Source organism: Heloderma suspectum, chromosome 4, assembly GCF_057233095.1.
Source record: "Heloderma suspectum isolate Gila_16-S chromosome 4, 16-S_ref, whole genome shotgun sequence".
Lineage (NCBI taxonomy): Eukaryota > Metazoa > Chordata > Lepidosauria > Squamata > Helodermatidae > Heloderma > Heloderma suspectum.
In genome coordinates this window covers 85,074,443-85,102,085 of record NC_139461.1, presented here as the reverse complement: position 1 = coordinate 85,102,085, position 27,643 = coordinate 85,074,443, and the positions used below count along the sequence as shown (strand labels likewise).

Sequence of the window (27,643 nt, the reverse complement as noted above, 5' to 3'; positions counted from 1 at the left end):
ACCAAAAGTGGTACAGTCCAGAAAAAGCGTTACTGCTTGATTCTGTTCAATAAACTAGCCCTTACCCTCTATTTGAGAGAATTTCTTATGAAAATTGATTCCCCACGTCAGGATAAATTGAAACTTGGGTGTTGAGATAAAGAGTTTTCAGGCTTCATATTTGATTTATGTAACAGAACTATTAGAAGCAAAGACTAATTAATCTGCCTTTACAGTGTTTGTAAGTAGTGAAACAGAATATAAGAAAACCATACAGCTAAATAGAATGTTGTTTATTAAAATACTAAGTGAAACATGTAAATCTAAGAAAATACATTTAATATTGCTGTAGATCATTTTACTATATATGTATACTGAGTTCCCCATAGCTGATTCTAGGCAGTATTATAAAGTATACTTTACTAACAAATATTTCAAGATTTTAATGTATGTCATAACCCCCCTGCCCCCAGAGACTACCTTTGAGTCTAACATTTCCTGTAACCAGCTTTATATTATTAGGATGATCTCAGAAATCCATGGCAACAGATTCTTAAACAGAAAATCATTACTTCATTAGAATTATGTATTTAACAGGTGCAATATTCATAGTCAAATAAAGGTTTTCAATAGCTGCAACACTATTAAATTACTTTCATGGAACAAGTTTCTTCGCCATTCTAAAAGGGAATTTTCGTATTGCAACTTCTTCACCAAGTAACTGGTACTACCAAATTTCATAACTCGTTTAATTTTTCCACCATTCAAGGTGTAGCTTTCCATGAGAGATTTAAAAAAAACACTAAAAGGAGAAAAGGCTAATTGGTGGTTACATTTTCCTCTAGGAAAGAAGACTAGAGGAAAATGCATTGTTATTATTCTAAAGTGTGTAAAGTCACCAACATCAGGCAGAAAAAGATACAATTCAAAGTTTTGGTAGATCACCAATATTTATGTACACAATTTTGGAAAAAGCTTTTGAACTGAAAAAAGAAAAATGGGCACTATCCAACATTGTGCAAGCAGAAGGCAGCTAATGCAATGGATCCCCCCCCCCCCCATGAAACCCCTGTAGCCCTCAAAATGCCTGTCATATTCCTGCGTGGGGGAGTAGCCTACTGAACACTGGGCTGTGTCTTACAGGACTTCAGTGCGAGGGGGGAATTGCCCAAAATCAGAGGGAGGACTCTTGCAATGGTCACACAAGGTTCACAATTTTGGCAAGTTCCCCCTCCCACTGCAGCTCTGTAAGACACAGCACACAATATTTGGTAGGTCCCCCTGGCCCTCTTGAAAGCCTAAGGTAATACAATGGGCTGTTGGTCTGTAAGATCGCTTATTTGCAACAAAAAATGGAATATAATTATTCAAGGGAAGGAGCAAATGTCATATACAGATTCTTCCTTTAAGGAGTTGTATTTCCATATCTAGAAATACAGTCTTGGATCTTTGCATTAGTGCGGAGGGAAAAGACCAAGGTTCCCTTCCCAGATCACACATTTCTCTCAGCAAATAATAGTAACTACAAGGCGATAGATAGTAAGAATACACAAGGTAAGTGTAAAGTACATTTTACTAATTACTTTTGAATTTAAATTTAAAAACTAGGGAGATTTAATATAGCAATAGGTTTGAATTATTATATACAAATAATTTAAGCAGAACTGATAATCCTTCCTGTTAGCCACTGAACTCTTAGAACACTGTAGTTTCAGTTGAGAGACACATGCTGCTGTATGACGAGTTCTCCCCAGCTAGACACATAACTGGTGCTGTCAGCTTTGACCGTATTAATCACCTATACTGTTGGAAGCATTTGGGGGACTGTGTGTGCCAGAAGTGTCCACCCCCAAGAGGCTGATCGCTATTGTCAAAGCTCAGAGTACCAATCAATTATTTGGCAAGCTCCTCTGGACATGAAATGCATTTTCCCTGTATGCTACAAGTTTGTGTGCCCACAGATCACATCCAAACTACAGAGTTTGTTTACAGTAATGATGTAACTGTGTATTACCAAAACTATACTGGAAAAGAGCAGAAAATATAAACAGTCAAATATATAATTTTAGAAAACAGCATTAGATGTCTTTTAAAAAAAGATACTTTAAAAAAAGATTATAATAAATATAATACAATTGTATTTCACACAAACCATTTTTTGTCCTTATGTATCAATAGTTTCCTAGTTCAGTATATTTACAATTTAATTCCCAGTTAATGCATCGTCTCTTTTTTGTTCATAATAGCCTAACTGAAGTCAACAACTAGGGGAAGTAAGATGAGCAGAAAATGCTATGGACATAATTAAACTTAGCAAATTTGCTTTGATGCATTAAAAGGACACTCTTAATAAGGGGGAAATTCATGACACAAAATGCAGGATCAATTCTCTTTCATTCTTACAATGGCCATGGGGGCAGGGGGATAATTCTTTCTGTAGTTGCTAATTTGCTTTTAAAAGACTTCATGATAGAAATCCATGTGTTCTCTAGCAATAAGCTATGCATCAGTCCAAATCTGAATGTTTGGAAATATGTGGCAAGCACAAACAATTACAGAGCTTTGTATAGTAGTCTGAGTTGCAATTTTTGTGAAGTTTCATAATTATCTACTCAAGATACACTGTAGAAACTACAATATGTAAATTAGTTAAGTTGCTATATGTAGATCAAAGTGAAACAATCTAATCATAAGCCTGATTACACTACCCAATTAAGAAGAAAAATAAGAGTAATCATGGATTCATTAATATTTTATACATATATAAAGAGGGGTAAAATTACATGTTTAAAATTGTATACATCTCTAGGTCCCTGCAACTGTGTTCTAACTATTAAAATCTCAAGCAATACTTGCAAGTTCAATCTTTATCAATAAAAAATAACTTTGGAGTCTATGATATTAAGGTTCAACTTTTCAGCTTCAAAACATGCAATTCATGCATCTTACAGTTTTACTACCATAGTCGATACACTCAGGTCCAATACATTCGCAGCAGGCATTGTGAAACCATCGGTATTTGGATGCACCCATAGATTCGCAAGAGATCTTGCACTGATGTATAGACATGCAGTCATCAAAATAAACCACAGTACACATGCGTTCTAAATAGAGAGAGAGGGAACAACACTTTAGTTTGCTGAGAAATGTTTAAATTGCAGATCATTCAAACAACAGGACTGATGGTCAGCTATGGCTTTTTCAAGATAATCCTTTTGATGGTTCCACCCAACCTTCCCAAAGACAACAGGATTGCTCTCACACACCATCTGTAGGTTTTTCTTCTCCCATCACAGTATTTTGCACATGTCTTTGATGTGAAAAGTTACAGATGACTCTGACTCTTGAGAGGTACCAATACTGAGTTTGGGAGTGTGGAGAACTTCATGTTGTAGGACTGGTGAGCTTCCAGTTGACCATATGTACCCTGGATTATGGAGTTCAGTGAGAGTGGGTGCTGTTGTCTCCCCAGCAATGCTCAAATTACAGGGGGGCAGAAGCTAAAATTTGGCTAAAATTGTGGGATGGGAATTGGAGATTGGGGTGAGTAAATTTCATTAAGGATTCCCATGCTTTCCTCTCATAATTCAAGCCCTGCTCCCTAGGTGCCCTAGGTGCTTAAATGGAGTCACGGTCAAGGACCTAGGTAACAAGAGCTTCATTCTAGCCCCTGCAGCCTAATACTGAAGCCCTCTAAACAGTGCTGGCTCCAGGTTTTTGAGGGCCCTTGAGCAAGACACCTTCAATGTCCCCCCTCCCTCAATGAGTCTACCTTCTCACTGCCATTGTCACTCACCAGCTGCTATTGCTCCTCCTACTTTTTCATCATCGCTACCACTTGCTTGCTTGACAGCCAGACAGTTAGTGAGCAGGTGGGCAGTGGCATCTATTGCTTCTCCTTCTCACCACCACTGTTGTCTGGGCCAGAGTGAGAGGCATATGAACAAGCAAGTTGCAATGGTGAAGAGGAGAAGCAGCTCCAGGGGACTCTTGTCAGTGGGCCCCTGCTTGGGTGTGGACCATCAGCAGGTGCTCAGGTATGCCCACCCTTGATGTTGGTCCTGCCTCTAAAACTGAACACACAAGGGGAGGTGGAGGATATGAAGGAGGTAGTACCTTAGCTTTCTCTTGTCCACCACACTTGCTAAGAGAGTATTTTAGTAATCATGAAGACATAAAACATTTCTGAACATATCTTTAAGTACCTGGAATGAATTTAGTTATCATATCCAAAGGAAACTAGGAAAGCTCAACTCCTGAGTTTAATTTAATGAAGGGTATTTTTGCTGAGGCACATAACCAAGTCAGAAGTTCAACACTGTCATGAAAACGGAATGTGTCTGATTTAATTAGGATTCAGTCTGTTAGTTACATGAAAGGGCCAACACATGGAGAGAGGCACATAAAAGCATCAACATTTTAACTAACAGGGACAAAAAATACAGCAGAGTGTTTATAAAAGGAGAATTTGTGTTTTGTTTTAAAGGATTTTAGAAAGCCATTCTGGCAAAGGGAGCACCTTAAGACCATTTAAGGCTGCAGTTGTATGCACAGTTATTTAGGAGTAAGACCCACTGAACTAAATGGAACTTACTTCCAAGTAGATCTGAATTGGATTGTTTTGTAATGGAGACATTCTAAACTGTTTGTCACCTAACCTTCTCAAATTAAAACAAAGAAACAAACTCAAATGTTTAGTTCACTCATTAAAATATTTCTAAGCTTCTAACTAATACAAAAGTCAAAGATCAAAGTGAATTTTCTATCACTGTCCTTTGAGTGAGGCTTCAGATCATTACACATTGAACTACAGAGTACTGAAAAAAGCCAAGTGCCAAATTCTGGGCAGAACAACTTTTTCCTTGATCCAAACACATTTGTGTTTTGAAATAACATTAACAAGAAAATATATGCTATGTGGAATAATGATAGTGGTGAAACCTCTCCGCTATAACTTCTATCTCAAGTTTTATTTCTGGCTCTGCACTGTCCATTTAGCATATCCCAACGCTTTGGAAAAGGGACCACACTCATCTATACTTAAAAACAACATGTACACCACTTTTTCACCCTCACTCTTTTTAAAGGCATAAACTCACAAAAACAACTCTAGGAGCTCAATCTATCAACAGAAATTCTTTACCTTTTTCAGTGGAGTAGGACACATGGACGTTGTTTGGAACAGAGACATTATGATGCTGGGGCTGGTTCACTGTTTCTAAAATTGAGACTAAGTTCTCATGATGTGACAGTTCTTCAGCAACAGGGAAAGAAACAATATTCCAGCTCAACTGAGTGTCACCTTCTGTAAGGGCCCGGAAAAGAGAAGGGATTGGCTCATGCAATTCCTCAACAGTACTCTTGGAAGTAGGAGGTGTGTCACTGTAATTGCGAGGATTACACATACCTGTAGATAAATTGCGAAGAAAAAAATTGCTCAAAAAGATGCACCCATGATAACCAGCATTCTAAAAAATATTATGAAACACTGACTTTAATAAACTTGTGGGCATTTGCTAAAGTAGCTTCTGGGATGCAAAATTGCTGCAACTTTCTTTTAGAGGTGGCAAAAAAGCAACCATATAAATGCAACTTATATAGAAATTCATATCCCACAGTCCATGTTTTAACAGGTCAAGAAACTTCCAGCGGGGCCAAAGGAGCCTTTCCTCCAACTCACTAGATCATAAAGGAGACTCCTACTGCAGAGGGTCTTGTTCCTATGGTTGTTTATTTTTGCCATTACTGCACAAAGATGTGGAGTCGGGGAAGGAGAGACTGAAAGAGCACAAATCCTATTTATTCTGTATACCCATCTAGAATGTTTCTTCCAGATTTTTTAACTAGTGTTTTCAGCAAGCAATACCAAGAAAACACCATCAATTTAACCAGGCAAAAACTGTAGGACGAAAGCCCTGGAGAGAAGGACATACAGTGAACCACAAACATCTATATTTGTACTTCCTGTTTCAAGTGTGCAGACACTGAAACTTTAGTCTCCTTGTGACAGAAAGGCAAATTACAAGTCTCCTTTACTTGGATATAAATCAGAATGTAACAGGCATAACAAGATCATATTCACGCAAGGCTTATTTCATCACAATTCAAGAATTTGATCTTGTCTTCTTCAGCAATGAGTTCAATCTTTTTTCAGAATTACAAGAAAAAGTCTGTGGGCTTAATTCTCTCCTCTACCACATTTTCAGACATGCTAGACTCTGCATCCATTTCATGGCATAACTAAACATACTCAGTGTTATACGCCTGGAAGTTCTATTGCATTTATCATTTCCCTAATTTTTTGCACATTAATGAGGATCTGACTGTGCTAGTTCACCAGAACATTACTTTCCTGAAGGACAATAATGGCATGTGGATTATTTTCTCACAAAGGATGTAACCATATGTACATACCTACACACATTTTAAGTGACCAAATGTGGAAACTAGGTCTGAAGACTTGCTTCACTGTACTTGACCTCTAAACTAAACAGGTATTGTCGTAACTTTTTTATTTTGCAGCCCACTCAAGCAGTTACAAAAAATGGTGAAGTAGCTATATCTATTAAAATAAAGAGTTTCAACACAGCATGTCAATATTTAAATAATTCTTCCATAAACTGAAAAACAATTTGTAGATAAATTCAATTTGTAGATGTTCATGACATCTATAAAAACATACTTATCAACTGTGCATTTCATAGTGCCTGTTCCAATTGGCTTGAATATGTAGCATTATATAATGAAATATTTTTATTTGCATCTTGACATTTGTGTTGCATGTTTTTAATTTTTAAATTGAGTGTAAACAAAAACACATTAAGGGTTCAATCCTATGCATGTTTAGACAGAAAAAGCCCTACAACTCCCAGCATTCCCCAGCCAGCATGCCTGGCTGGAGAACACTGGTAGTTGTAGGACACTTTTCTGTCTAAACATGCATAGGATTACACCCTAATTGTACAATATTCTCCATCATACTTTGACTCTTACTACATAATAGACAGAAGATACTTAACATATTTCTCTTGTGGAAGTAGATATTTTGGAAATATTTTTCTTTTGTGGACATTTTTGAATGTACCATCAAAGAAATATGCCCAGTTGTGGTCTGCTGTGGTATCAGGAAAACACTGACCGATAACTGAATATGGAAAAATATTAGTGTTATGTAAGGTTTGTTCCTATAGCTTCTCTCCATCCCCAGTTTATGCTATGTTGCCAGGCCTTCTTTTGTTCCTCTTTCTTAAGCAGTTCTGAAGAAAACTATTACTAGGTAGTTAACAGATAATGTGGGGAAGCTATACCTACTGAGATATGGGAAGACACCACTGAGCTTTGGCATAAAGAGAATACAATATGAGGTGTAGTGTATCGAGGTGTCATTTCACAACAAATCCAAGGAGGGGGGATAGGGATGAATGCTCCTTCCTTGTTCTCTTCGACCTCGCAGTGGCTTTTGATACCGTTGACCATGGTATCCTCCTGGACCACCTGGAGGGGTTGGGCATTGGAGACACTGTATTATGGTGGTTCCGGTCCTTCCTCTCCAGCAGGTACCAGAGGGTAGCACTGGGAGAGGAGGTTTCGGACCCGTGGCTGCTCACTTGTGGGGTGCCACAGGGTTCCATCCTCTCCCCGATGCTATTTAACATTTATGTGAATCCGCTAGGGGCTATCATCAGGAGGTTTGGGGTGCGGTGTCATCAGTATGCAGAGGACATGCAGCTCTACCTCTCGTTCAAAGCTTCATCAGGGTTGGCCATAGAATCCCTGTCAAAATATCTGGAAAGGGTGAGTGGCTGGATGGGGAGGAATAAGCTGAAGCTGAACCATAACAAGACTGAGGTACTTTTGGTGGGAGACAAGAGGAGGTTGGGGGATGTTGACCTGGTGTTGAATGGGGTATGGCTACCCTTGAAAGACCAGGTCCGCAGCCTGGGGGTCATTTTAGACTCCCAGATGTCCATGGAGGCTCAGGTGTCAGCTGTGAGCCGGACAGCGCTGTACCAACTCCATCTGATACGGTGGCTGCGCCCCTACCTTCCCAACCATCTGCTCCCATCGGTAGTACATGCCCTGATCTCCTCTCATCTAGACTACTGTAATGCACTCTATATGGGGTTAACCTTGAAGACGCTTTGGAAGCTGCAGCCGATGCAGAACACGGCAGCTCGCCTGATTAAAGGCAGCCGCCTGTGTGATCACATCATTCCGGTGCTGAAGGAGTTGCACTGGCTACCAGTTGTTTTCTGGGCCAAATTCAAGGTGTTGGTTTTGACCTTTAAAACCCATACCGTTCCAGCCTAGCCTATCTCAAGGAGTGCCTCCAGCAACACCAGACAAGCTGCTCAGCACGATCAGTCTCAGATGGCCTTCTCTCTGTCCCATCAGCCAGGACAGCTAGGTTGGTGAGGACGAGGGAGAGGACCTTCTCTGTTGTGGCCCCCACTCTGTGGAACTCCCTCCCTAAGGAACTCTGCCATGCCCCCTCTTTAATGAGCTTCTGCCATGCATTGAAAACTTGGTTGTTCAGGCAGGCATTTGGGGTGGGTTAGGGTATTTTTAGATGATGTTTTAATGTGTAATTTTACTGTTTTAAATTGTAGTGTTGTACATCGTCCAGAGTGGCCAGGTGACCGGCCAGATGGGAAATTAAGAAATTTAATAAATAAATAAAGGAGAAAGTATGTTGTAGAGACACCACCACCCTTCCATTGTTCCCCTTCTGCAGTACAGACAGAAATATCAAATTAACCAGAGCCATCATAGCTGCAGCATACTTGCACGCTCTCTTCCTTTTCTCCAAGCTACCTTTGTCCACTCTGCATTGCAAAATAGACAACTATGTAGCTAGGTAAGCTTGTTTTGTTGTTTTCTGTTTTATTCCTTCCTTACACTTGCAGCATGAGTTTGTGAAATGATGCTTCAGTATGAATGAAATGAGCAAGTGCAATTTTTGAAGATATTTTTTTTAATGTACAGTCTCAGGGTGTAGAAGACCAATAATCCATTCTCAGGCATCCTGGGGACCATCATGGGAAGAAAGTCTATATATTTATCCAGAACAACCCATGGCTATGTAAAACCCAGGACACTTTAATTTGACAGCGGTAAGAATAATATTGTCAGGTAGAAATCAATATCATACAGCTTTGACCTGTAGTAAGCTAGAATATAGATAAGCTGTAAGGTTTTGCAGCTCCTTTCACAGTGGAATAGGGCAGCCATGCTATGCCATAATTTCTTCTAACAGGAGGCCCAATTAATTAATTACTTGAACAGAGTGGCTGAATCCCACACCCATCCCATAACATCTGAGAAGAGAACATAGTATGGAGAATTAGCTTGGTTCTTCCCACATCAGTGTTGCACCTCCCCTCCTATAGAGCTACTGATTCTTGATGTGGGGAGGAACCATGTTACGCATCTTAATTTTGTGGTTCCTCTTTCCAAACATTAACGGAGCAGTGAATGGATTTCCCATGGGGAAGCAGCAACCACATTGCTTCTGCAACATATGAATTGGTGCAGATACACAGGAGAAAGTTTCCTCCTCTTCCCAAACAAATCTGGTTCGCAGTTAAACCCAGCTCTCTCAGTGAGCCTCCATTAGTCAAATTGTTGAAGTCTCCCAAGTGTAAGTAAGCCAAAACAGCTGAGTTGGTAGATTTCAGCAAGAGTATGCTCAGACACCAAATCGAGTATATAACTATAAAATTAATTTTGCCGGGGGGGGGGGGAGTTAACACTCCCTCCCTACAACTATTTGAAATAGGAAGTGAAGGCTCAGTCCTTCTTTGTCCCCTCTTTGTCAGGGGACAGATTTAAGTTCTGCACAGTCTCCAAGCCCAATTGCACACACAGACACTATGGTCAATTTGAAGGGGGAAAGAAAGCTCAGCCTCCCTGATGTAAGAGTTGAAGGTTGGGAATATGGCTTCTTGTACTGGCTAAGGGAAAGCACTGCTTGCTTCCATGAGCCAACACTATTAAATCCCCACCCCTGCTCTGGGGTTGTGCCTGCACACTGCTGTGAGCATATTCCCTGTCAGCAGAGAGAAGTGCATATGTGCTACCCATAAGCATATAGCAGCAGAACATACTAAAGATGCATTAAGCACTTCAAACTAAAATTATATATCTCAAACTAATAAATGACAATTTTTCTGAACTCTAAAATGCCTAGTGAAACAAAAATGATCTCACATCATTTTCAGAGATAAAAAGTTTCAGGTGTGACTAGGCAGCTGGGTTTTTTCTTCTTCAGCCTACACTATGTTCTCCCAGTCCCCCAAAAAGGTCCTATACCCCTTTACAGGATGAGGCACTATATTTTGTGAAATATCTGCTTAAAGCACAGAGGGCTGTTTCACATCACTTTTTTCTTGTGAATGGTTAGGTGTGTGTTGATTTCCAATCAAGTCTACTCCATAGACCAAAATTCAATATGAAATTGACATGCATCTAACCCTTTCCGCAAAGTTTACCATCTGAAGTAGCTGTGAGAGAGTAGGCAATAAAGAATGAATGAACTTACCAACACAGTCACAGCATTCATCCCAAAGTGTGCCTAGACAAAGCATGCACTCCTTACAACATGAACAGTTTCCTTCACCAGGTCGGCACTGACACAGCTCCTGGAAATACACCACATTACATTAAATATTTTTATATGTAATATATCACTGATGACAAGGGGATTTTTTTCACTACTACAGTTATAAATCTTAATCAATGAAAGCCAGTCTTGCACAAGAGACCCATATATTTGGTTATGAATAGGTTGATCCTAATATACTGCCCAACTGCGGATCCCAAATATTAAGTAATGGTTAGACTTTATGTCAGCATAGCATTTCAAACATAATAATGATTTAACAAATGGTGTATGTCATATGAGTTAGATCCACAAAGACTTAAATTCACAACTGAAAGGCAGGCAACTACCTACACTTAAACCTGTGAAAAAGCTTGTACAATATACAATATTTTGTTTTTTTAAGAGAAGTCTTACCCCTCCATTTATTTTTAAATTGGTTAGGGAACACCTCTTGGTGATGGTGGTAAATTATACCCTTACCCTCTCTCTCTCTCTCTCTCTCTTTCACACACACACACACACACACACACTACCTTCCCTGCTATGCTGTAGAGTGCTAGCAGGGTCACATTTGGGATTGGCAGCCAGCCCTGACCCTGAGCATTTTATTGCTATATAGCAGGGGAGAGTTTTGGAGTGTGAGAAAGGGAAATTGTTGTAAAGCATCCCATATAGTGCAGGGGGGATTACCCTCACAGCATGCATCCTCCAACCCTACACCCATAGGATACTTATGACAGTGGCTTCAATATGACAATTCCTTCTCATCCTTCCATTGCCTTCCATTTTCCACACACACAGACATAGCTGACATCCTACTATTCTGAGTCTTAACAACTCTCAACCAACTGATAGACTCACAAAGTCTGCCTGATTTCTGTTTCCAAGTCTAGAGCCTTCTTTTTAATCCCCCAGGGCGGAAGAGAAGGCAGCCCATAAATCACAATGTGTAGCTGTGATTGGGCAGTAGTGCATACTCCCCCCCCCCCAACTCAAGAGGTATCAAAGACACATGTTCCTACTTTTAATATTCGGTGTGAACCCTGAATGGACAATGCGATGAGTTACTCTTATTCAGCCTTCCCTAACCTGTCATGCTCCAAACTACAGCTCCCATTATCTAGGCCAACAATGGTTAATAATACACCAGGTTGGGAAAGGCTGCTTTATATTTATCTCTATAAACAACTGCCACCAACATTTTATAAGTCCTGGAAGCTCACAGATCCTTCTTAGGACATTTCAGGGATGGTGCATTAAAAAAAAATTATAAACTTCTGTACTTCTGAATACTTGGAGAGTCCCCATTCTTATGTAGGAGCCATTATCTTATTTTTGAGTGGCCCCATTTCACTTCCAAACTGATGGGCATTCAACAAGCTGAGTTTTACTACTGTACAGAATGTTACTCTGCCAATTTCTTAGATACACTTCATGAGACCTAGGATGAGCATTTTTAGAACATGAACTATATATTGGTTTATTTATTAAAGGCACAGCTTCCTAACATTTTCAGCACTGTGGATTGATTTATCCATGTTTGGCAATTCTACTTGATGGGTTGATTTAACACCACATAAAATAGATTTCTCTAGGACTTTTACAGTGCAATTTTAAAATAATATTATTAACATAATAAAAATATAGCAATCACAATAAAATCCAGCACAACATAAAACCAAATAGACATGTACATACACAGCACAATAAAATATGGATGCAAAAACTAAAACTACCATCAGGTGAAAGTGCTAAAAGCGACACCACAGTGACCAAGGGAGAAATCTTATGGGGATAGGCGACTGCCTATCCAAAGCAGAGTGGGCGGAGTGCAGAAGGGTTCTTCTCCTCCATGCTCTGGCCACCCTGTATTTGTGGCTAGACAACCGATTTCGGCTGTCTAGCCACAGGACTTCGGAATGGTGGGGGAAGGCCAGACAACACACATGAAGCATTGTACTGGCACTTCCGTGCTCCCCGTCCCTGGAAACGCCCCTTTTTGCCCTGCTCCGTGCTGTCTTCTGAGCATGGAGCCCGAGGACAATCCACGCTGCCTACGAGGGGGTGGGGGGGGCAGTTTTCCAGGAACCGACCTTGGAGTGAGGGCTCAGAGGTCAGTTCCCCAAAACCGAACAATCCTGCGGTGTTGAGCCGCTGTCTAGTGGCCATAGGATTACACCCTAAATAGTAGAACTTAAAAATGCTAAAATACTTAAAATGCTTGAGAGATGAGAAAAGTCTTAGCCTGGCAATGAAAAGATAGCAATGATGGTGTCAGGCAAAATTCCCTTGGGAGAACATTCTGGAGTTGGGAGGCCACAATCAAAAAGGCCCTCTCTCTTGTCACCACCCTCCAAGTCTCAGAATGAGGGAACACTTGAAGAAAGGTGGATGACCTTAAGGTATAAGTAAGTACATATGGGAGGAGGCATTCCATCAGGTCCCAAGCCATATAGAGCTTTATAGCTCAAAACCAGCAGTTTGAACTGGGCCTGGAAATGAATCAGAAGTCAGTGCATGTGAGAAGCAAACTGAGTAATATAATCATAATCCAGCCATCTTTAAACTCTTTCAACCAGATTTTGCACTAGATGAAGTTTCCAGACCATCTTCAGAGGCAGTCCCATGTCCAACACATTACTGTAATGGTAATCTAAATTGGAGGTTACCAAGGCACAGATCACTGTAGGTAGATTATCCAACCCAAATACAATTATAGCTAGAATACCAGCTCCAAGTTGGTAAAAGGCACTCTGCATCATAGAGGCCATGTGAGCCTCTAATGATAGTGATGGATCCAGGAGCACCTCCAAGCTATTTACCTGGTCTTTCAAGGGAAGTGCAATCCTCTCCAGAACACATTGAATTCTCCCACTAGCAGTGCCAGCTGTTTTGTCTGGATTAAGCTTCAGTTTGTTAGCCCTCATCCCATCCACTACCACGGACAGGGACTAGTCCAGTACCCCACTAGCCCACCTGACTCCAAAGAAAAGGAGAAATAGAGCTGGATGTCATCTGCGTACTGATGTCAACACATATCAAGCCCCTGAATGACCTCATTCAGCAGTTTCACGATGTTAAACTGTATGAGGGTGTTACGGATCTGGGAGAGGAGAATGGCTTTCCCTGCTGGTGGACCCCCTTCTTGACAAGGTTTCCCCTTCCAGAAGGATTACCGATAGGCTGCCACCACTCAGGCTGAACCTCCTGACACACCCTAGTCTGTCCAGCTGGGGAGTTCTAAGTCCTTCTTGCCAAGGACCTCTCCCTTCACCCAGTTCTAGGAAAAAATAAAAAGGCACTGGATTTTCTTGCCCAAAGCCCAGAAACATAGAACTTAATAAATACTCTGTGAAAAGCATAAGAACACAAGTGATAGATTTGCAGCCATGCAGTCCTTCACATGGGGAAGGGATTTTAGCAAGAAATTCCTTTAAAAAAACACACACAGCCAAATGTCCAACCATAAAAGAAACTTACTGGGTGCCGGGGAGGAGAAGGGGGGAAACAAGAGAATGCAACACTCACATATTTAGCTAGTTGCATGTTAGAGTCTTGGGTTCCAAGGAGTAATGAGGAGTAAGCAAACTCTCAATTTTATGGGAACTGAAGATCAGTAAAAGCCATCCCCTTAGTGGAGACTGGATTTTTGTCCAATAGTGTGATGCCCTCCATTTCTGATGTCAGTAGTCTGCCCAGCAAATCAAAAATTTACTTAATGGCTGAACTCACTTGTGTAATTACCCTCCACTTGAATTATGGAAGAGCTGGCCAGTTTGGGGATATACCATTGTATAAAAGAGCTTATGTTTTGGAGGTGTATTGGAGAACAAAAAGGTGAGATAAGTATATTTAGGTTTCCTGGCATGGTGCCAACTTACCAGATGCTCTAGATGACACTATTGAGTTAATCAGAATATAGGAAGTTGTCACAGGGGGATAAGATGGAATCTTGTGGGAACCCAAAGTGAAGATGCCACAGGGTCGAGCAGAATTCTCCCAGCACCACCTTCTGAAAACAGGGGTTGATGTTAGAGTGGAACCACTGCAAAGCAGTCCCACCCACACCCAACTCCAACAGGCATTCCAGAAATATATTATGGTTGATGGTATTGAAAGCCACCAAGAGATCAAGGAGAATTAATAGGGTTGAACTCTCCACCTCTCTCTTGACAGAGGACATCTAACAGGGTGCCAAGGCTGTTTCAGTGTTGTAACCTGTTCTGAACCCCAATTGATATGGACCTAGAAAATTGGTCTCATCAAAGAGAGCCTCGATTTGGTCAACCAGCACTCACTTAAGCATCTTGTCCAAGAAGGCAACATTTGCCACTGGCCGTTATTAAAAAGTTTTGATTCAGCAACAGTTTTTTCATGAGTGGTCACACTATTGCCTTCTTTAAGGAGGTTGGGACCATTCGTTCTCAGATAGGAGTCAACTACCTCCTAAACCCAGTCAGTTGTCCCCACCTGGCTAAGATGTAATCAGCCACAACCCACAAGGGTCGAGTGGACACATGGTTAGCTAAATTTTACCAAGCAACTTGTCAACATCCTCAGGCCCCACAAATCATGAGGTGGAGTTTCTGGAAAATTTTGAGCTAGAAAACTCTCTGATGCCCTAGAAAGTATTTAATCTAGCATGTTTATTTTACCTGTATTTAGTAAACAAGACATTTAAAAAGTACCCCAAGTTAATTTTTTGTCCCAGTACACCACAAGTATTTGATCCGAAATATTTGAGGGGAAAAATTAAAAGCACATGGAGGCTGCAATCTTATGCACCTTTACCTGGAAACAAGTGCTATTGAATTTAATAGGGCTTACTTTTGAGTAAACATGCATAGGATTGTGCCCTTAATATGATTTAAGTGTTATATTACATAGACTTTTTTACTGGAATACTTGTAAAAATTTAAATACAGTAGCAAGTCTTTTCCACTGAGGTTGTTGGGGCATCTTCAGTTTTGCCTCACTATCTATTAGTTCTATTTCACACTGAGATGTATATGTATTTCAGTAACGTATATGTATTCACATACTTGGTACTAGAGATGATCACCTGAAAAATATTAATTGCAAGTTTGAAACTGCCAAGCTTGCCTAATATTATACTTGCAATTGGCATCCATTCATCGTTGCTAACAGAAAAATTAAGTGCTGAATAATGTCCTATCCCACATCACTGCCCTCAAACTGAAATTCATCCAACAATACAGGATGAAGCAGTGTTCTGAACACCTCCATAGATTGACCTGTTGCAACTGCGGAGTCCAAGTTGTGACAGATAAGTGATTTTGTCCCCAAAGTGTCTAGTAAACATGTCAGAGCATGCCACTGAGCATTCTACCACACCACCTTCATGAACCTCTCAGAAAAACTCTAACGGATGGCTCTGAGTGCACGCAATGGTGGTGGAGAAAAAAATGTTTCTTTGCCACCTTCACTGCCACAGAGAAGGTTCAATAATGAGCTCCTACTCATGTTCAATTGTATTTTCTCTGAGTTTCCCTCCACTTGTGTTCTAGATGTCTCCTAATTTGCTTCATTGCCCTCAACTCAGATGTATACCAAGAGCCAGCTGGGCTCTGCTAAGCAGGATGACTTGCTCAAGGATGATTGTGTCAACTTCCCACATTCCACCAAGGGCTTCAATAACAGCACCAGTAATACCCGCTGGGAAATCACCCAGGGCCCTCTGGAATGCATTAGAATCCATTAGCCTCTGGGGTCAGATCATCTTAATAAGTCCTCCACCCTTGCAGAGGAAGACAGCCATTAAATCTCAACAGAAGTGATCTCACCATGTCAAGGAACAGATTGTAAAATGCCATACCTTCAGACCACTATCCTCCTGCCCAGTAGTCTAAACTAAATCTAGTGTGTGTCTTGCTACATATGCTGAGTGAAGGCATGAAGTCCTGAGCTGCCCTGGATCCAGTGGCCTCAGCATGAATGTTCAGGTCTCCCAAGATCATCATCCAGGAGATCTGCAACACTAAGTCCAAGGCTACCTCCATCAGATCAGGCAGGGACACTACTGAGCAGTAGGGTGGGCGGTACATTAGCAGAATCTCCACTCACCCAACACCAAATTCTCCATACTGGCACTGGACAGGAGATGTGGAAAGAGAGAGGGAACCCCTACAGACAACAGGGATGCCCCTCCTCAACCCTTGAGCCTATTCTGGCTTCTTCACCCACAAAAAAGTCATGGATGAGGTAGATTTTGTTACCACTCAAACAGCTTCAGTTATTGAGCAGTATAGAAATGAAATAAATAAATAATTCAAATCTGCTGTTCAACATTACCACAGGAAGGCCAATGGGCAGACTAAGATAACCATGGACCCTCTGGGTGGGTGGAGAACCAAAAAAGGACATAGACATAGGATATCTAACCCATCTTCCCCTTACTTGTCTTGTTAAACTCCCAACACCATACTTTCCTCTGTACATGACCACACTCATTCCATCTCCCCACTCTCCCCAAATGATCAAATACTTCCCCAAGGCACATACTGTAGCTAAGGTCCCTGCTAAAACAAAGAGGCAATGTATAAACCGTTTTCCAGTCAGCCACACCAAAATTGCTTGTACCCTACTTTGGAATTATTTTACAATGAAAAGCAGGTAAGAAATTTATTAAATAAATAAGTAATAAATAAATAAAATCAGCAATTTAAAAAACCCACTCTAAGGAATAAGGCCACTCCAATATGCGTTAGCGTTACTAACCACTTTCATACATCATAACCAACTCTCACTTGGGCAACCAAAAAACAGAACCCTAGATGGGGCCACAAATGACTAGCTCCAATCCCTCTTTTTTAATGGGGGTAGACTTCACCCCTCCCCCAAAAAACAGCTCCCATCAAAGGGGTGACCCTACTGACAGTGACCATAAAGCCACCTGATGTTACAGGCAGATGGGCAAGTTCTCCTTTCCCCACTGTGCCAGTCCATGTCCAACAGAAACACTCTTCTGGTTGTTTGTTCCAGCCAAGAGCCACAGGGTGAGCTCCCTTTCGTTCTCACCCTTCAGCCCATGCCACAGGTGCTCTGCCTCCAGCGAGCTGCAGGCTTAAATACCTGGGAGGAAGGTGGAACAGACAAATACTCAGAAACCTGAGCCAGGCGATGGCACTTCCCAGTCTGTGCCTTCCCCCTCTGCCAAGCTGCAGGCTTTAGTACCTGGGAGGAAGGTGGAGCAAACACTCAAAGAACTGGGCTAAATGATGGCACTTCCCAGTCTGCCAGCCCTTCTCCCTGTGCCTCTGGTGAGCTGCAGTCTTCAAGAACTGGGAAGAAGGTAGAGCAGACAAACACTCCAAAAACTGAGCCAGGTGATGGCATTTCTCAGCCAATCAGCCACTCCCTCCCAAGTTGATAAACAGTATGCAATCATTGACTTGGTTTGCACATAATGCTAATGCATGCTTTATTTACTCCATGTGTTGTTCTATTCGGAGTTGCCATGATGTGTGAACCCAGCCATGTTAACAAACCATGCTTTGTTAACTACAAACAACCCAGAAGGAGAACCTGTGGTTTGTTTTTGGGTTCTGAACTCTGGGTTGTTTAAACCATGGGTTGTCATTACAAGTGAACCCAGAACTGTGGGTTGTTTCACCAGGCTTCAGGGGCAACAGACAAGAGTGGTAAAAACAAAAGAAAAAACCCACCTACTCTACATGCTAGTACTACAGTCCCACAAAGGCATTTGGCGTACAGGGAGGGAGCAGGCAGAGGATGGAAACAAACAACCCAGAGACTGAGAAAACAAATCGCAGTTTTTTCGATAGTCTGGCAGAAAAACCCTGGCTAGGGCAGCAAACCATGGGTTAAATAAACCGTGGATTAGCATTAAGTGTGAACCAGGTCAGTGTTAAACCAATTTATACAGCAGTGCCTTTTGCATATTGGAACAGCCCTTTCTTCAGCAAGCCATAATTCTACAGTAAGGTGTCCAGGAGGAGTATCAGCTATCAAAAGTCCTTAATCATTCAGAAAGGTAGCATATTATAGATCATAAAACAGAACCTAAAGTAAAACCCAATGTGGCCTAGAAATTACAATAGACAAACCCATCTCTAATCTCAGAACAACTGCTGATGCATTAAGTAGCAGATGTAAAGGCATCGGTATATCACCTTTAGACTTTCTCTGCCCCTTAAGGTAGAAGTAATAATTTCAGCTGAAAAAAGAAAGTATTGCCCATATTACAAGGTCAGTGTTTATAAATTGCATTACTGCCTTGGACTATTTGCTGTGATACTGTCACACATTACTGTTCAGTCAAATTCTCAACTGAGACCTTATTAATATACCTAATTAAATAAGATAGGCTACACTCAAACTATATTTTACAGCTCTAGTTTCTCTGCTTGCAATACACAGAAAGTATCCAAAGGTTAAAATGCAGATTGCCAAGAACTTTATGAAAGGCAAAGCTCTCAGGAAAGAAGAAATGACTAACAGGATATTAAAACAAGCAGGTCTCAAGACAAGAAATTGTTTATCTCATTCACATCTGTTACAGAGCTGATAAAATAAATATTTATGCGGACCACCCTTCTGCATTCTGTAAAAGGCAGAACAATTCATGTAATCCCTGCTATCTAAGTGGGTGGAAAAAAATTCAGAGCAATACATTTTGCTTAATCTCTCCCAACTTCTTTTCTTTTTCCCCCAGTTCAGAGCTGTACCACCTTTCTACATATATACAGTTAGTTTCAATTTACAGAAAGCTAGTCACACCTGTCCTATTGAAACCAATGGGACAAGTTAATCATGAATAACTTAAGTTCCATAAGTTTTTAATGGGACATAAATGTGTCCAACTTTCTCTGGATAGGGGTCACCACATACATCTGCTAAGGCATAAGTATCTTTTTCACATGCAGCAGTATCCCTGTATATCCATCAGGTTTTGAATTTGAAATATACTAGTATAGCTATTCACACATTAGAGTAGCGCTGCTGGATCAGACAAAGGACTGTATCTAGTCCAGCATCCTGTTTTCCATAGTGAACAACCAGATGCCTAATGGAAGACCACAAGCAGGACTTAAGGGCAAGAGCCCTCTCCTGCTATAGTTCCTCTGCTACTGATATACATAAGCAATAACCGAACCCTAGATCATTTATGCACAAGTTATATGTTCCCTTCACTGACAAAAAATATTTTAAAATTTTCTCTTCTCATTCTGTCAGTATTTCTGTCAATGATGCATCATCTACAAAAGTGTTAAATATGTACCAGATACAGGAACATTATTACCGATGGCAAATTTCAGTATAAATACATGAACACACACAGATCTCTATTTTCAGAACCCAGGGTGAGTCTGCAAATCTGGCAGAACTGAACTGATGTTTTCTGTCATAAACTTAGCAATATATGTGTGTATGTATGTGTGTGTGTGTGTGTTAGTTGACATGGAAAGTCTTTATACTATTTTTAGAACCACTTACTAAACATAGTACAAAAAAAACACAACATGTCACAGCCATGACATTTTTGCTCTTATTCCTCAGCACCAGAAATTAAGCCTTGATTCATCATCCTAGTTTTAAAGGTAATTTGCCAGTATAGTTCAAAATGAGAAGCGTGCAGACATGCCTACAATGGAGCAGAGCGCAGAAAGAGAGAGATACACTGAGTAGTATGGAAACAGGCAGTACATTTATCATAGTTTACCAATTTTGGCAGGGACTTAAGGATGGTAAGGCCTAGCTGAATGCTGAGTAGTATACCTCGAAAGAGTAACATGAAATCAATACCAAATTCAACAGACGCTTCCTGTCTTCTACCAAACCTACCATGGTTCTAGATGCTAAAAGTCTGAGCCCACCTTTAAAGAAGTCCCAACCCAATTGTTGTTTATGGGTGTTCTATCTAGTTGAGACCCTGCATGTTGCAGAAGCACAAAGGCAACACAGTAATACAGAGAATAGTACCATGTGATTTTGCAAGGGATGGGGTAGTTGCTATGATGAAGGTGAAAAGACCTAGGGTTCTAAAGGTGAACAGAGATTCTCTGTAATTTAGCTGGCAAAAACTCATACCCACAGTACTATGCAAAACCTCCTTCAGCCAAAAAGCCAGGGAAGGGCAACTGGAAGATACAGTACCTGCCTACAACATGAGCAGTCCAGCTCCTTCCTCCAGGTCATAGAATAGTAGGGTTGGAAGTGGCCTACAAGGCCATTGAGTCCAACTCCCAGGTCATACCTGGTATTTTCTCACTTATGCTCACCCAGACCATGTCCTCAGGCTGATCCTATGGGATGACCTTGGCCACAAGAGACAAGGTGCTCACACAAAAGGCATAGGGGATTGGTCTACAAACACAGAAGAGCCATTTCATTTATAGTAAATCTACTACACATTTCCCCTCCCCCTCCACATGAGGCACAACTATGTCCCCACACTAAAGCACAAACTGCTTATCTTCCCAAATTGCCTCACTTTTAATGTACTTATTTTCAACACGTTTTCCCTGTGTAGCTTTTGTATGTGTGTAGATATAGACACATACTGGCTTTGGTCCACATATGCTCTCATCTGCTCTACGTTTACCTGCTATAATATACAAAGTTTTCCCTACCATACTTGCCACTCTACTAACAGATTACTAGGGGTTGTTTGTTTGTTTGTTTGCTCTGATCTTCTTGGAGGAGAGAGGGGAATGGATGGTACCTCTCCTACCCACATCTGGCAGTATTTGCTCAATAGTGTTGTATAGATTGGATCAGGAAGACAGAACACTATTCTACATATTCCCAACTCTTCATTGAGCAATATTTTAAAATCCTGCAAGTGTTATTAAGAACAATTCATTTTCTGTGATTCTGTATATACATATGACACAGCATAGGATAAAATTTGATTTCCTGAGAATTCACCTTCCTTCCTATCAACTTTTTTTTTTTAAAGGACAAATGTCTTGCCCTCTCAGACAGTGACTCCAAACCACTCCAGCTTATTCACCTTTGTGTCAGGAGCGCCCTAGCTGCCTCTTGCAGTCCCCACCAATAGCCAACTCAGGACACAGACGACGAGGAATTCTTTCCAAGACTTTATTCCTTTATTACTTTATGACTCTTTCAGAATACTAGTCGCTAGCGCCAAAGCAAGGAACAGCACTGGGGAAAGATAGCTGAGTAGCCTAAGCTCCAGGTAAGGCAGTTGGTCCCCGTTTGAAGGAGAATCACGGGAAGACCCTGAACTTATGGGCTAGGGAGAGATCCTTCCTCTTTCCCTTGGGTCCTCGGGACGCGACCGTTGTTTGCGCGCCAAACAAGCGCTATGCCTCCTTTCCGCGCCCTCCATCTGTCGTCGCTCCCTGCGTCTGCGCCGAGCGTCCAGCAAGCCCCCCTCCAGCGCTCTCTCGCTGCCAGGGTCACTATCTATCCCAGGAATGCTGGCAGGAGGAATCTCTGCCAGCTGCTGTGCTTGTGAGAGATGAGTGAGCTCCTGTCCCACAGATTGCTGTTTCTCCTCAGAATCAGAACTGGTCTGGGGCTCTATTGGCTCAGTTTCCACCCTGAAACTTTGGCTACCTGCATGATTATACTTCTCCTTCCCACATATTCACCTATCCATGAAATTCAGTTATCCATGAGTCTTTCCCTAGGACCACATTGTTCCGTTATTAAATAGAATTCTTCTTCTTCAACAACAACAACAACAACAACAAAACTAAAACCATCAGGTTCAAAAGAGAACATGCTTCATTAGTGTAGTTAATGTAATCTGCAGGATTTTAAATTTCAGGTCACAATCACATTTCCTTGACAGTTTTGAATACACACACACACACACACACACACACTGCACAAAGTGTATATGTAAACAACTCTGGTCAGTGTCAATATTATGAAAAGCTATGTGGAAGTAAGCCAAACTCTTAAGGAACATCTCAGCAGTTAATCAGGTCAAGAGTGACTACATCCTATAATTTTACATTATATTCCACAAGCATATTACCATTCTGATGGAACAGCACTCCCTCTCTCTCAACCCTATGTTATGGAAAACAAAACAATAACCTCATCACTACAGTAATGATTCTATTTTCAATACAGCAGTATATTTAAAGAATCTTCTCCATCATATCCAGTTTCCTACAGACAAACTTTTATCCCAGAGAACTAAACCTACAAAAGTCTACATGCATGTTGTTTAAGAGAGCAGATGAAAAGCAAAAGGTCCTGTGTTCAACCCCCAGATAACCCCACATTGTGGGGAAAAGAGGAGCCACGCTCTCCAAAATTTGTTTTAAAATAGGTGCCTTAAAAGCTGCTAATTCATGTCATTAATCAGTTTGGCTCAACAATAGATAGAAATTAATTAACAGTTACATACAGTTTTACATGTTTAAAAGAAAAGAAGAGACAAAATAAAGGTTCCCAAATTCTCCAACATACAAATATCTATGCAAAATTCATTTTTATTTTACTTATTTCAGAATTATGATTTATTTACATAAACGTATGCTGTAAAAGCCAAACTGCTGGAAATTTTTTCTTGTCAATTTCTGACAGACAAAACGGTATATACTCTCATACCTGTATTAAGCATTTGCTGACATCACTAGCACAGAGAGCCTTGTTGCAGCACATTGATGATGGGATCCAGAAAAACAGCAGGAGACTAATTAGCACTGGCACTGTGAAGTACCACAACCTCATCTTTCTTGTAGATGGGAGAGTTCTGGAACTTTCAGACAGCACTGAAATAAAAAGCAGTATGAAGAGCCCACATTTGCTGAGGCAGAAGTTAAGTCCCTTTCATCTTTACCACATAATCCTTCTAAGACAGTTTTTGTTTCATTTCTGTGGGTTTTCAATACTCAAAAGAGCAGCATATGTGGCAAAACCAGGAGCTTTGGTATAATCATAGGCCAGCCAACTACTTTTCTATAGACTTCAAGCTTATATAAAGCTTGACACTTTGCATTCTAATCAAGGTAATCATTTTAGTGAGAAATGGCAATAGCTCAGATAAACGCATTGTGATCTAAATAAGATATTTTATAGAATAGCAGTAATGGGAAGGCATAGCAGAGGTGCTGATACAAAAGATTACCCTCTGATATTTAAATAAATGAGAACATGTTTTAACATAACCCCGAACTATTTCAACACCAGCTGTATAGACATATTGATTTACAGCCACGTATTACTTTACAGACAAGGCTTTTGAACAAAGAATTGGATGGGCACCACCTGTTCATGAACAGAATACTGTGGCATTGTATTAGTACAGTACATGCATTTGTGAACTGAGTGACTTGACAACATCCCTTTCTGCTTCTACCTCTTATTCAGTTATATCACATACTCAGTCACGTCATTCCTACTTATTTGAAGGGCTGTCAGAGGGCAGTGTTCTGCTTGAAGGTATTCTCTGTTTGGAGGTAGGGTCAGTCCGGTTTAAAGATAAAGAACAGAAAGAAGGGAGGATGGGGCCCTTGAAGTTACCCAACCGTTACCTAGACAGCAGACTGAGGCACACAAGTCACCTAGTCATGATCTCTCCCCCCACCCTTGCTTCACGACAGTGAGAAATATTTGTGTAGTAATATCTAAACATGCATATATACATATAAATTAGCATATGCAAATGTTATGCAAATCTGCACCATCCTTTTTATCAATGCATTTTCCTTTTCTTTGGCAATGCACAAACAGCCACCCTACTAAACTATGCTATCTGGTGATAGTTTAGAAACAGCAGAGCACCACGTTAAAAAAAATACCAGGGAGGGCCTTCCTTGAACAAACTACACCTTCTATTTGCCAACTTATTTAGCACATTCTCGAAGATGGCAATGGCTGATTGGCAAAAAAAGAAAAATGGAATGACAAATGACTGGCTCTGTCATTCATGTGATCCTACTGTTTACAAGCACACAAGGACAGCTTTTCTGGACCATGGGGCAGTAGCTTCCGGACACTTTATGGGAGGAATATCACTGCACAGGGTACTAACAGGCTAGTTAATTCTCTATCAAATACCATCTGTTGCCAGCATTCTAGAATTTAGAGAAACACATCTGAGAATTTATGTTATGATCTGATAACCTCAGCCAACAGCAACCTGCCAAACTGAGTTTTGACAAACTCACTGATAATATTGTTGGCTCCTAACGTGCTACTTTCTTGCAGATGGGCTGGCCCATTTCCCTTGAAAGGCCAAGAGGTCTCCTAGGAACAAATAACAAATCACTATAATAAAAGACTACTCTACGCTCATTTATTAAATCCATTTGAATCCATGTTTCTAAGTCCCTAAGCCAGATAAATATATGTTCTCCTTACACAAAAAGCACATTTTAGAGGACACTTAAAGCTGTTTGGAAATTATCTTTATACTCGCTCACCCATAATAAATGATCCTATTTTCTATTCGCGTGCTAGCAAGCCATAGCCAGACGACATGTGTTAAATGGACTTGCACTGATGTCCTAAAAAGCCCCAAATTTCAAGCTACCCCTACTCAGTAAATCACTGGTCTAGTCCCTGGGGTAGAAGGAAACTTTTCGAGGATGCTGAAGTTTTTTCCTTATTGTTGTTGTTGTTGTAAAGACCTCCGGGGAAAAGGCGACTGCATCGGCCAAACAGCACAAAACCGAGCCAAGAAAGACAAAAACAGCTTCCCACCTCTGGCGCGCCTTGCTGAATCAGATTTGGGGACCGGGGGGTGGGGGGAGACAGAGACGGGGACCGAAGAACAGAAGAGCGGGTTCCGCGGAGTGAACGAACGTCGATCCCCTCGCGGTTAGCTTGGACCAGCAGCAAATATCAAAATATTAAAAGAGCCGTAGGGGGGAGCTGAGAGAGAGAGAGAGAGAGGGCAGCCTGAGAGATGGAGGGCCAGTCGGCCATCCCTGCTCCAAAGAACAGGCGTTCGGCTCAGGGCAAGAGCAGCAACCCACGCAGTTCCCTAAAACAGAAAATCCCATCACACACACTCCCCCGCTCCCGTCAGAACATCATGGTTCCGCGCTCCCAGCTCCTCTCCTAAAACACGGCCGTTCCCCTGCGGCTCCCTCGCGTTCTCACTTCTTTCAGAGTTTCTCCTCAGCTCCCCCCGCCCTTTTAGGGCGCCCCCTGAGCGGGGCAGCTTGCGCGCCCCTTCCCAGCCCTTACAGAGGGCCTGGGCTACTCTTAAGCTCCCCCGATACGGGCGCCCTCTTACTCTGCTCCGTAGACCGCCCAGCCCCCGGCTCTGGCTTGCGCGGCGTTCCTGGGACCTGACCCCGCGCCTTCCCCTCCGCAGCAGCAGCGCCCGGCCCGCTCGGCTGCGCTCAGCACAGGGCCAGGCGGCGGGCAGCCTAGAGGTATCTTAAAGGGACAGGCCCCGGCTCCTGCTTTCCAAGCAGCTCCAGCGGCGAGGGGAGGCGGGAAAAGGATGGCCGGCTCGTCTCCTCCTTCCCGGCCTTATACGTACGCGCGCGCACCTATCTACCTACCTACCTCAAGGCGTCTGAGGGGCTCGCCTACGCGGTCGCTTTTCCCGGGCTGGCCGCGCATTCATCACAGAAGTTCTGTATTTTAATATTTTGGGGCGGGAAGGGGGGGGAGCAGTGCCGCTGTGGGAAAGTCCTGCCCACTAACTATTGACTTCTACAGCAAAACAGGCTCCAACTAACTTCCTTGGCGTCATGGAGCAGCACCTTTTGGCTCAGCGGAATCGCTGCTGACTAGTGTTACCGCTTGAGCTGAACTGGAAAGGGGATTCATTCTTCCAAGGATGGATACCAAGGACTCTCTACCTTGGGAACCGGTGGAATTGAAGCCTCTGGCATGACTTTATTAGGGCTGCTAGTTATTACTAAACATTTGTTCATTTTTCAAAGGTATCATGCAGGGCCCACTCAAGTTTTTCTAGGTTAATATACCTAGGCAAACCCAATTCACTTCTCTATTAATATTTTATACATACACAATGCACAATCTGTACAGAGATGTTTTATATCAATGGGAATAGACTAACAGTATTTTCTCATTAGGTGTATGTAACATATGCCTGTTATATTAATGTATGTGTTTGCATTGTGAAATGTGACCCAGGTAAGGTAGGGCTAATAGAGTGGTATAGAGTGAGTGAAAGGTGGGAGGGGCTTGTGTGTGTGTGTGGGGGGGCGATTCTGAGGTTATAGGAGGAATGAACTGACAGAAATCAGATAGGGCCTTAGGGATTGAGGAAGCAACATCTAGTGAGTGGGGTTTGGGGCATAGGATTTAGAAGGGGTAGAGTAGGTTAGGACCAAGTATAGATGGATTAATAATAGTATATAACTCTTCTTGTTTTAAATAAGTTTTATTTGTTTTACTCTAAAAAAATCCATCTTGGTTTGTCTTATGGTGCAACCATAAAAAAAACCCATATTTCCTTGTTACTTCTCCTGTATAGGGTAGAGGGAACCAATTAGTCATATTGCATGTCTCTTTGACCCAGTGGAGGCAGACATCCTGAGAGGGATTTTCTTCTCAGTTTCCTCAGGGGGAAACTGGAGAAGGTAGAACCCAGGACAGGAGCATCACAGTGTACTAATCCATTATTGTGCATTTTCCAACTAAGTACATCTAACACCAGTGGGTAATTTCTAAAATGATAGATGCCTGGGTTCTAGGGCTGCATCATAGGCAAAAATTCAGCAAGTGAAACTTTCCCAAAAGGTTTCATCCACTGAATTTCTGTTTGTAATAAAACAGTTAAAATCACAGGTGTCTGCAGTGGCTGTGAGGTGGGAGAGGGACATTGACAATTAATATCTGTTTTACTAGCCTTGAGCAAGTTTGCTAAGGGTCTTCAATATCTCTACCAGCTAAGCTCTCTCTTATTGAAGCTGAGCAGCTGCTACTGCTATTCTCTCCTCACTGTTGCTACTACCTTTTGTCCATCCAGACTCCTCTTATCAAACCCTGCTGGTTATTTACATGCCTGGAGAGGGAAGGTGGAGCAGTGGTTATTATGTGCAATTGACTCTATGCCCCACATAGTGCTCAAGGCATACATTTTAAGCATAGCTGCATGTGCAATGC

General features: G+C 41.6%; 1 protein-coding gene across 3 annotated transcripts; it reads right to left on the bottom strand.

The window, feature by feature from the left end:
- Positions 1-253: 253 nt before the first annotated feature.
- On the bottom strand, positions 254-26,195 carry TWSG1 (twisted gastrulation BMP signaling modulator 1). Of its 3 annotated transcripts, none has more exons than XM_084849842.1 (5): positions 25,794-25,872; positions 23,159-23,322; positions 10,520-10,619; positions 5,123-5,386; positions 254-3,083 (listed from the first exon to the last, which is right to left on the bottom strand). In XM_084849842.1, coding segments are annotated over exons 1-5 (711 nt in total). In that variant the 5' UTR covers positions 25,795-25,872; the 3' UTR covers positions 254-2,901. The 3 variants fall into 3 exon arrangements, with proteins under 3 accessions (XP_084705968.1, XP_084705967.1, XP_084705969.1); XM_084849841.1 differs by lacking the exon at positions 25,794-25,872 and adding an exon at positions 26,068-26,195 and having other exon boundaries at positions 263-3,083; XM_084849843.1 differs by lacking the exon at positions 25,794-25,872 and adding an exon at positions 26,072-26,174 and having other exon boundaries at positions 263-3,083.
- Positions 26,196-27,643: the final 1,448 nt, after the last annotated feature.